Raw genomic sequence first — 11,080 nt, forward strand, 5'->3', positions numbered from 1 at the left:
CTTTATTTGTTTAGTAGAATGTCCGCTTTTCAACCGTGAACTCTTAAGAAAGATTTTTTTCCTAAAACTATTATTTGCTCCGAACAAGAACATTAACTCTTGGGATAGTTCATATTCCACTTAACCCGAATATAAAACACTTAGGTAGACAACTAATGGCACAAAAATCAGTACAACTAATGGCATAATTTCATCTAGAAAGGTTGAACATGCATCAGGGATACGGTGCCTCTAGCTCCGCCCCTGGCGGGCACACGGTTGTATCAGTGCTACGGAAGGTGGGAGCGCCGCTGCTAGGGCATGGTGACCAACACCGTTTTAGAAAGGTCGATTAAGTTTGGTGTTCGGTGTTTTTCTCGTGTTTTGGATTTGAGAGGGGTGTATGTTTATTTAGTTAGGCGGAGTGGTTTTCTTTGTCCAGGTCAACGTATTTCTCCGGTCAGGTAGGATGTGAACGTTTTCAAGAGTTCAAGATTTTTTTTCCGGACCAAACAGAAGTTTTGAGGATGAAAAGTAAAAGTTGACAAGAGTTCATGGACGGAAAGTGAACTTTCACATGAGTTCATGGACGAACAATGCGCATGTAATTAACAAGTGGGCGCTCAAAGTAATAGTGATGGTTTTGGAATTTGGAGCAGGAATTGATAGATGGATGACGTAGCTTCACCATGGAGCAGAGAATATACTTAGTGGAGGGGAGGGCAACTATTCAGATACAGAAGATTCAACAACATTCCTTCCAATTTCTTTCTTTCATTGGCACACAAAGTACACATGAATCAACTAGTACTGCAAACTAGTGCTACATTCAGAAACACTCCAAAATAATAGGCGAAACAAGCACAACAATTGGCACACCAGATACATCAGTTCTACATTCAGAACCAAAGAAATAATCAGAAATGGATAATGACGAGCCAAACACGCATGCAGTATTGCAGTCACAAAATGAACGCTCTGTTCATGTTTGGGCGCTGCATGCAGCTAGACAATGAATAGCTTAATCATGCGCAAATGAAGCCGCTTGGGAGACTCTTGCCGCAGTAGTTGACGAGGAGGCTGAGCTTGACGGGGATGTCGAGGCTGATGCCGAGCACGTTGGCCTTGATGGCCGTGCAGAGGCAGACGGCGGCCTCGAGGTCGGCGAGGCCGCCGAGGATGCTGCAGCAGGGCTCTGCTGGTGGCTGGCCGACCTCGGCGCTGACGAGGCCCAGCACGTTGGCGCACGCGGCGAGCTTGAGCGCGTTCTTGGGGCACTTGCTGTAGGACGGAGTGGGCGTCGCCGGCGTGGGCGTCGCCGGAGTCGCCGGCGTCGGGCAGCTAGTGCCGCAAGCGTTGGCCACGGCGAAGACGAGGACCAGGCTGAGGGCTACGAGGAGGAAGGTCTTCGGTGCCATGGCTGCTGAGAGCGCAAGGGCTAGCTAGGAGTGTGTGCTTGTGTGAGCTGTGGACGTGAGACTGAAGAGCTAGCCGAGGGTATTTGTAGGCGGGCGGGAGGGAGAAACGAGCAGACCTTTGGTGAGAAAACCCTAGCGCCTAGCTTTGTGAGAGCACACCATCTAAACTCTAATAACGAAAATGCTTTGGTGCATATGAAATGGGGCCAATATGATATCACAACCGTTGCATGGCATATGGATGGTCATCCGTGGGGTTCGCACATGTGCCCACCCATATGAGAAGATTCTCTTCTCTAAATGCACTACTAATTGAAAAACAAGCACAACTTTCACGAAACAAATGCAAATGAATTTTTGTTTGCATATTTGACTTCCTGATGATGAACTCTTCGAAATAAGTCTAATATTTACTATTTTAAAATATATTTCGTGAACTGTATCTATAGAGTCCTCTATTGTTTGCTCATGTAGTCCATATGCCATGTTTATGTAGTCCTGCGAAAAGTACTGCTGAATTTATAAAGTACTTGTCAATTTTTTCATATGGTACATGAAGTACTGCCAAAAGTACTGTTGTTTTTACACACATGACAGCTGTAGATTCCTTTTTCACGTGGGGTCATGTTGGACCGAATCTCGAGGAACACGACTACAACAACGGCTGTGATATCAACCGCGCCCCATTTCATAAGCACCATCTGCGGGTCGCTCTAATAATTTGTACTAGCTCGCTCCTGTGGCGAAGCCACACTATAGCAGTGTTGTGATTTGACTATACAGGTTTTGGTATACATGCAAGAAATCATGTAACAAATTAAGAAATAAAATCAAATAAATATTTATATTTGACTACACAACTTTAAATTCAATATTAAGGGCATCTCCAACGGCTCGGCCGCATAGTTGTCGGACGGTCTGCCGAGACCCAAACGTGGCTCAAATGTGCCCCACGAATGCGTCTGCGCGGTCGCGCCGTGCGTCCGCGTTGGTTACGCCGGGCAGTGACACATGAAAGCAAAAAGATTCTCATTACTAGGTTAACCAAAAACCTACGACGGGCGTACCTACTCGTCGTCGCACCGTCTACTATGGCCGGGGTTACTCGCAGTCGCTCGGTCTACTACTGGCCACCGGCGTGACCTGAGGGGCCAGCACCGTCGTCGGAGCGTATCCCGGCAACGACCGCCTTGCGCCGCTCGCGTCACCATATCTCCCTGGAGGCTTCCTGCTCCTGCTGGCAGCGTTCGATGGCCTCGGCTAGAGAGGAGTCCCATTGGACTCTCTATGCCACCGCCACTTGCTCCGCCTCCACGTGTGCCTGCTCCTCTGCCGCCAGTGGCGGAGGACGGAAAAAAATCATGGAAAAAAATAGCGCGCTATTCCAACGCTAATAGCACGCTATAGCATATCTGGAGAGCCGACGCTACGCTATTTCGGCGCTATAGCGCGCTATTCGCGTTAATAGCACGCTATAACATGCTAATAGCGTATTTTTAGACCCACGCTATTTTGTTATAGCACGCTATTTTTTTCATTGAAAAAAATTAAGGTCGGGCGAAATCTATAGTACTAAGAATTTTGCAAAATAAAAATGGAAATCTAGTGCATAAGAAAAAATGATGCAAAATGTTTAACAAGGATGAGTATTCAATCCTATGAATAGAAAACGAGAATAAGGTATAACCCTAGAAGGGAAAGCCTAGGCGAGCTGGGACCTGGACACCGGTGAAGATTTCTCCCCGGCCGCCACCGCGCTTTGTCAGCGTCGTTGCGCCCCTTGCTGTCGGCGCCGATTTGCCTGCCGGCGCAGTGCTCCTGCGCTCCGCTAGCCGCCAAGGTTCCTACGCCGCCGCGTCGTCTTGTTTTGATTTTCATGGCTGGGCAATCATGGATTTCTTTCATGCGGTCGTGGCTTCCTGGTCGGTTGAGCCGCACGAAGCTGAACACTGGCCCAACCCAGTTGGCCCAGTGGAAAAGGCTAGTAGCCAGTGCCGAACGCACCTCTTTTCTCTTCTCTTTCTACTCCAAAGGCGACACACGTAGACTGAGAAATCTCCAAACAAAACACATCGACAGATGAATACATATATACAAGTTTTGCACAAAAATTAAGGTAGAGCGTCCGCCCTACCCTGCCCAAAGGGGTCCTCCGCCACTGTCCGCCGCCTCCATGCGTGCTATCTCCTCCACCGCGATCGGCGCCAGGTCGGCGTAGTAGCGGGCCCTGCCCCTTGCCGCTGCTGCCTCTGCCTCGTCCCTCGCTGCGATGGCCAGCGCCGAACGCACCTCTTTTCTCTTCTCTTTCTACTCCAAAGGCGACACACGTAGACTGAGAAATCTCCAAACAAAACACATCGACAGATGAATACATATATACAAGTTTTGCACAAAAATTAAGGTAGAGCGTCCGCCCTACCCTGCCCAAAGGGATCCTCCGCCACTGTCCGCCGCCTCCATGCGTGCTATCTCCTCCACCGCGATCGGCGCCAGGTCGGCGTAGTAGCGGGCCCTGCTCCTTGCCGCTGCTGCCTCTGCCTCGTCCCTCGCTGCGATGGCCTCCTCCAGCTCGTAGTGCTCCCGGTCGACCCGCATGTGGTCCCGTCCCCTCCACGCAACCATCGTTAGGTAGGAGCGCACGTACGCCCGCCTCATTGCGAGCGCATCTACGTGAGCTTGCGCCCGCTGCTTCATCGCTTGCACCCTCGCCTTCCTCGTCGTCCAGGAGGAAGTCGATGTCATCGTCGTCCTCATCGTTGACGACGTGGATGACGGCGTCAGTGACCGGGGCCGCCGCCATCCCCGCCCCCGCCGCCGCGATTTCCTCCTGGAGGTCGGTCATGGTCGTCGCCGCCTCCTCCACCCTGGCCTTCGCCGCCTCCACCCTAGCCCGCGGAACCTCCACCACCGCCGCGACCGCGACCGCCTCCGCTGCAGCTGCGTCAGCCTCCAGTTGCTCGGCCTGGCGGCCGTACGTGCCATCTGCTCCTCCGCAAACGCCTCCGTCACGTGGAGGGCGGCGAGGTCCGGATACCACCGCCCCCGCGCGGGAAGCTGTAATGGCCGACGGTAGGTCTCGACGGAACGTTAATGTTGTTACCGATCTTAATGTTGTTAGGGAAAAAATGGGTCGATCTGCTGAACATACCCGATGCAAACGATCACTACGACCATGTACAGCCGATTTAGTGTCTGTGGACCGACGTAAAACGCGGGATTGCTTTTGGCGTTCATTTTACGTCGGTCCGTTGAAGATGCCTTAACGTCCTGGCTCCGCCAACTCCTGTGAGTCCGTGAGACAACATGGCAAGATTGACGAAAGATTGAGGTGTGGCCAGATCGACCGCAGAGGCAGATCTTCGTATCATTCTCGCTCGCTGAAATGCGCAGATGACATGTCGGATCGGTGGCTAGCTAGCAGTGCACGGGATCCCATGCGGAGGCCAGGTGACGGTGGAGCTGGCAGATAGGATGGCAGTGACAAGGCTCCAAGGAGACGGCTCGGCAGCTTGCTCTGCTCGTGGGCCGGGTGGTCAATGCCGTGTTGTCCATGCACCATCTCCGTCTCACTCTCACCCGGCCTCTGCCATGTCTGCCTCCCTGGCTAGCGCGCGCGATCTATCTCTGGGATGATAATCTAGACCATGTCATCAACATCAGCCATCAGCGCCACATCATCGTGTCGCTTCAGATCACGATTCAGAGGTCGCACAGCTGGTGTGTGAGGAGTCCGGCAGGTAGAAGGAACGAAGATAGGGTTTTCCCAAGATGTGTGATGTGTTTGGCTCCACTTGTTCATGTGGCCTGATTGCCTGAACCATTTCCCCTGCAAAATCTCTCTTTATCCGCGAGCTGAAGAACACATACACGAGGTATTGCAAGCTTGCAGAAGTTTAGCAAGCCTGCAAGTGTTGATGTCGAAACTCTTTTTGGAGACGTCCGGGGGATGCTTGCTGATAATTCGACATAGGCATAATGCTGATTTTCTTTTTCCAGTTGCCAAGAACAATAGAGGTTGAGTTTAAAAGGCTTATAGGTACGTTAGAGTTTAAACCATGAATTATATTGATGGAAAATATGGTAAAGAACATTGAATTTCGAGTTCAAAACCTGAGAGCATTCTCCTCCCTAAGTGGTTTCGAGTGTTCAGTGACATTTTTTTACGAAAAGGTGTTTAATGACAACATGATAATGATCTAACCGTGTGTTAAATAATTATAGGTACATTTGATGTGGAAAGCCATCATATTTCATTTAATTGAGTCACAGGAATTTATTTGTACTCGTGATTTATAGAAAAAAATAATGCTACCTCCATCCATAAAAGGAGGTCACAAGTTTTTCTAAATATAGGTATATCTAGCGACCTGGTGCTTTTGCACCTACCACGATATGCTCCTGGTTTTTAATATGCATTATAAACACATTTCAAAATGTCAAAAAAAAACTCGGCAAATATGTCACGCGTACATCTTGATGTTCTATGCGCTCGTAAAGTTGTTCCACAAAAAACTAATATCTTTTGTGTTATATGTAAAAAGGATAAAATTGGTGCTAAAAAAAGCTGTTTGTGAGACACTTCTTCATCTTTTTTACACAGGAGAGCAAAAAAGTCGATTTTCCCGAGAAACTTGGCATGTGCACACAGAATATCAATATGTGCGCGTGAAATTTTTCTTAGGATTTTTTTTGGTACTATTAAATCCGGTCGACGCCAGCAACTCACTGTATTCTGCCACAAACGAATGGTTGTAGTGACTCGAGGTTGTTGGGTAGGCTTCACGAGTTTGCTACTGCCTAATGGACTTGTGGGCCGAATAAATAGGCTCTACCCTGACGGGCTAGGGCGGCTTATGGGGCAAGTGCTAACTCTAGTGCAAAGAAGGAGCTCAAAAAAAAAAAAACTCTAGTGCAAAGAAACAATCACCCTCAAGCCAGACATCATCATAGGCCCTAACTAGAGATGTAAATGGTATAGATAATTTTCGTTCCACATCCACATCTCAATTCGTTTTAAGAATATGGTATGGACTTTTAGAAATCCACCCAACATGGATATTCCAACGGATATGGTGGTGGATATGGTATTTATAATATCCAATGGAGACGGATTATCCAATATTTGTTAGAGATTATTCAAGATCTACAAAAAGAATTATCTGATAAAATATTTAGACAAATCAGTTAGTCCGTCAGACCACTACCTTTTCTCGGACCAACAACCTTTTCTGACCACATCATGCTAGTATAGTATTGCACATTTGTACTACGGAGTATTATTGTTGCACATTGTTCATTGTTAATGTGTGTGGTTGCCGCCGATTCAACCAACCAAAACACCTACACGCAGCACTTCAGCAGCTAGTGGAAAATGGGAACAGAAGTCTGCAGCAGCTGGTGGAAATTGGGAATAAAAGCCCATAGAGATTCATAAGGTGAAATAAGAAACATCACAGTTCTGATGGGGCAAGTTCTTAATGTAAGAGACATGCAATACACCTTTCTGCATATTCCAAAAAAATGTACACTCCCAAGTCCCAACACATGTATAACATCAAAACCAGAAAACCCTTTCTATACAGTGTAGACTATTCTAAAAAGGCGAAGAGACAAAGCATCCAAAACAAGGGGTAACCAAGGCATAATCGAAGTCGTAGAATGATGTGGCACTAAACCTTCCGACCTGTCATCAAGTATCCAACAAGGACAAATAACAGGAAGACGAAGAGCACAAACTTAGGCGAGAAACCTCCAAAAGATTGGTTTCTTTCCCTAAGCAGTTCCTGAAAATGAAGGAGCGTTGACTAGCATTAGATATCAGAAAGCAAATTCAGAATGGCTAACAGAGTTTGGTTCGGAAAAGCAAAGAAGTTGACTTATTTTCATATTGTATATTGTTATGATATTCTGAAGAAAATATTATCATCTTTGGTGTAGCTTCCTTTGACTTCTTTAGATCATTTCATATTGTATTATGATAGTTTGGAGATACTATCCTGTTTAGCAGAACTCCCAGACTGCTCAGGTAAATTTCGCTTGTTTTAGTAATTTGTGCAGTATAGTTGTGCAAGCAATACTACATTAAGATTTGCCAAGTTTCTCTGCATAATATGATAAATTGGTCTCTTTCATTTTTTTTCTTGAATAATTAAGAAACATGTTTTTATTAAGGATAAAAGATCTTAGGAATCCATAAAAAGTAGCAGAAAAACATGATGGTTTATGCTGAAATAATGTAAATATAACAGGGAGAAAATTGTTGATTTCCTCTGAGAAGAAAAGCCGTACCAGCTCTTGCTGAAGCTTCTTGTTTTCATCTACATATTTAGCCACTTCTGAATTAACCATAGAAACCTCCTAGAGAATCAACAGAATGTCAGAAACATATAGTTGTTCAAAAACTTTCAAGATTATATGAAGATACAAGAAATTATAGTATCTTGACGAGCATTACTAAACACATATATCATTCTGACATACCGATAGAAGCCAGACAGGGGAATTCTTTTCAGAAATAAGACTAGTTATTGTTATGCACTCTAAAATCTGTAGCTTACAAGCATATATGATACTCTAACTAGAGCTAAATTTCTTCACTGCAACTACATGTTTGCATAAAGTTTGGTTTGATGAGGAAAAAAAACTATGGCAACAGACCAATCGTGCAGAGCAGTCTGTCTCTCGGTGAGTAGTAAGCTGCACATTTGATGGTGTTATGTGCGACGATTGCTTATCACATGGTACATTGTTTTCCCATTAAGAAAATCATCACATACACAATGCTTAGAAACATGAATGTTCTGTCGGCATGAAATCAAATAACATGGTAATGCTATTTTTAGTGGGAACAAAGAGTCACCTCATCATACGAAGGTTGTGATCCGGATGTGTGTCCTTGCCTAGATGCCTGAAAAGGAAGAGAGCACACCAATCATCATTAAGAACAAACATGGCATCTTTTCTCACAGCATCAAGAAGCAATGCCACTACTTACAGGATGGATCATGGATTGCCTGAACACTTCATGGTCTATCTCCGAATCCGCAATCTCTTCCTCATCCTCCTCAGGCACAGGTGAGGGGGGATTGGCAGGGATGTAAACCACCCGCAGCTTGAACTCCTCCACCACCCTATCAGGCGCTCTATTGAACTGCAAACCATAAAGATACATTCGAAATAAGAAACCACAAGCACAACATTTACATGACACAATCGATCAACCCCTGCAGATTGTTTTTTTTGCGGGTAACCTCCAAAGACTCGAGTGCTGCAAGAACTTACCATCTCAGGGACGATGTCCCTATTCGTTATCCCTTCCTGGACTACAACGCTCTGAACAAGGAACTTGTCCTTACACTGGTAATCCTGAGGGATCTCCTTGGGCGCCTGCATCGTGACTACACAGACAGAGCAACAATGCCATGTGAGTTTGGCGCATCAATCAAAATCGACTAGTGCTAGTAACTAGCAAGGCATCTAATGCGAGTTAGGCAGACGCACTCGTGATACCGCAGGATCCCCCTGGCGGCACGATGCCGGACGTCGGCCGCACCGCGTACTTTCTTGGGTTCGTCGTTTTCACCTGCATATCATTGAGCAGCGCATCAGAAATCCACCGACCTGATTCCTCCGCATTGATTAGATCGCAGTTTTGGGTAGCAAGAATCGGTCTTTACCTTGAAAGCTACGCGCTCTTCGGTCTTGTTGACGAGCTCGATGCATCCTGAATTCGCCTTCTTCAGCTCGACTGTTCAGAACAACGATCTGGTCAGTCCACCCACAGGCAAATACGCATCAAGAAACAGAAAGAACTACCTAGGGGCGGTCATGGGAGACCTTACATGGCAGCTTGAGCTCGGAAGGGTAGACCCGGAGCAGCGTATTACTCATGGCGCCGACCAGGGGGGACAACGACGGCGACTCGAGACCAAGAAAACCAATGCGCTTGCCCTCTCCTCTCCTGTCCTGCTCGCAAGAAACAATCCAAGAAACGGGTCTCGACGATTCCTGGTCCTAGAAGCAAAGAATCAAGACAGGGGGAGGGCTATGAAGGGGGGAGGCAGGGTTTGTGGATTGGCAGAAGGCGAATCGGAGGTGGAGGGGATGCGGGGTAGGACTCCGGAGGGTGGAACGAATTCTGGTCGGCATAAACTAAACAACAGGGTTGATTGATGGACGGATTAGACGGTTTTGGTTGGGAAAGACTGGTGATTGGCTGGGTGATTGATGATGGGGAGCTCTGGAGGTTGCGTCGTGCGTAATCCGGGCTCTTTTATTTGTGCGCGCGCGTTGGTTGATGAGTCATAGCTGGATTTGGGCAACGGCGGCGGAGGAGGGCCGGGGGCGCCACCGCGCCAGATGGGATTGGGGCGGGGCTGGATACGCCTCCCACGTCGCCGCCTGCGGAAAGGATTCTATCTCTCTCCGTCTCCGAGCCCCCTTTGCCCTTTTTGTCCTCTCCGCCTCCGACCGACGCCGCGTCGACCTTTCCACCTGCGATTTTATCCTCCTTGTTTTTTTGGGGGGCAAACTGTGATTTTTTCCTTTATTAAAACTGCGATGTTTTTCTTTGGGCGAGTCTAGGTCCCAGGCGACTGAGACATTCGCGTGATGTCATGTGACAAATCTCAGTTTCAATGTAGTTGTAACTTATAAAAATAGTACTAATTATCAGTTTTAACCTAGTTGAAACTCATTAAATTCTTAGTTTCAACCTAGTGGAAACTCACTACGTTCTCACACTGCACAAATCGCGACAAAATCCAAAGGCTAAAAGCGCCGACTGATACATACTAAAAATCAGGCGCGTGATTTCTAGCCATTCCGTTTTTCTTTTGGGCAAACTGCGACTTTTCCTTTAAAACTGCGCTGTTTTCACTCCCTTCGGTTCATATCAGATGACTCTAGTATAAATGTGTCTAGATGTGTTTTAGTTTTCGATACACCATATTATAATAGTAAAAAATAGGAATTAGATTTAGTACTCCTTCCAATCTCAAAAAAGAGTCGGAAAGTGAATTTTGCAAACACACCCTTTAACTTTGTATTTCATCAGCCCGCACTCCTCCTGAAAGCAACCGGGCCCACGAGTCCACGACGCTCCTCCGCGTGGATAGAGTTGGAAGCCGCGTGGGTCGCTCCCCCCAGCCGGACGCGGAGTCACCAACCCCGACAACGCCCCTGACCCCTCCTCTCAGGGCATGTACAATGGTGTTGACTAAGCTATCTGTAAGTGGTGGTTATATGTGATTTTGATGATGTAAAGGAAAGAGAACGAGGAGAGAGAGTGAGGCTGTATGTAAAGTTGCAGACAGTCTGTAGCATTCTTACAGACAGCTTACAGACTGCGATTTTGCTATTGTATGGAGGGTGTCTGTAACTTACAGACAGACTGTTGTACACATTATCTATAGTATCGTCTATATATGACATGTATTAGTATTACAGATACCATCTGTCTAAACCAATGTACATGCCCTCAGATGTTGACCTCTCCGGCGGTGGAGCGTTGCACCGGCGGGCTGTGAAGTCCTCTCGACGGAGTCAAGGGCATCATGGATCAGAGCCCTCCTCCCCTTAGGATTTGGGCCGCCACTGATTGGGGAGCGCCATGGATCAGAGCCGGCGACGGATGGGCGAAAGGCAGCTGGCGGTAGGCAGGCGGAAGGCGGCGGACTCCATGG

General features: G+C 47.3%; 2 protein-coding genes across 2 annotated transcripts; both read right to left on the reverse strand.

The window, feature by feature from the left end:
* Window positions 1–802: 802 nt before the first annotated feature.
* On the reverse strand, window positions 803–1,415 carry LOC124687440 (cortical cell-delineating protein-like). Its single transcript, XM_047221223.1, has one exon. The coding sequence runs from the start codon at window positions 1,395–1,397 to the stop codon at window positions 1,005–1,007; it is 393 nt and encodes a 130-aa protein (XP_047077179.1). The 5' UTR covers window positions 1,398–1,415; the 3' UTR covers window positions 803–1,004.
* A 5,405-nt stretch (window positions 1,416–6,820) lies between these two features.
* Window positions 6,821–9,347, reverse strand: LOC124687441 (vesicle-associated protein 1-3-like). The gene is made up of 8 exons (XM_047221224.1): window positions 9,239–9,347; window positions 9,074–9,144; window positions 8,898–8,979; window positions 8,679–8,794; window positions 8,392–8,547; window positions 8,257–8,304; window positions 7,686–7,754; window positions 6,821–7,180 (listed from the first exon to the last, which is right to left on the reverse strand). The coding sequence occupies exons 1-8, from the start codon at window positions 9,285–9,287 to the stop codon at window positions 7,067–7,069; spliced, it is 705 nt and encodes a 234-aa protein (XP_047077180.1). The 5' UTR covers window positions 9,288–9,347; the 3' UTR covers window positions 6,821–7,066.
* Between the last annotated feature and the right edge of the window lie 1,733 nt (window positions 9,348–11,080).

This window comes from Lolium rigidum, chromosome 2, assembly GCF_022539505.1.
Source record: "Lolium rigidum isolate FL_2022 chromosome 2, APGP_CSIRO_Lrig_0.1, whole genome shotgun sequence".
Taxonomy (NCBI): domain Eukaryota; kingdom Viridiplantae; phylum Streptophyta; class Magnoliopsida; order Poales; family Poaceae; genus Lolium; species Lolium rigidum.

Excerpts from the sequence above, each read along its gene's own strand:
- LOC124687441 (XM_047221224.1), bottom strand. The coding sequence starts at position 9,287 with ATGAGTAATACGCTGCTCCGGGTCTACCCTTCCGAGCTCAAGCTGCCA. Across the intron at positions 8,548-8,678 it reads GGGACATCGTCCCTGAGATG|TTCAATAGAGCGCCTGATAG; the intron begins GTAAGTTCTTGC and ends TATGGTTTGCAG. Across the intron at positions 8,305-8,391 it reads GGCAATCCATGATCCATCCT|GCATCTAGGCAAGGACACAC; the intron begins GTAAGTAGTGGC and ends CTTCCTTTTCAG.
- LOC124687440 (XM_047221223.1), bottom strand. The coding sequence starts at position 1,397 with ATGGCACCGAAGACCTTCCTCCTCGTAGCCCTCAGCCTGGTCCTCGTC.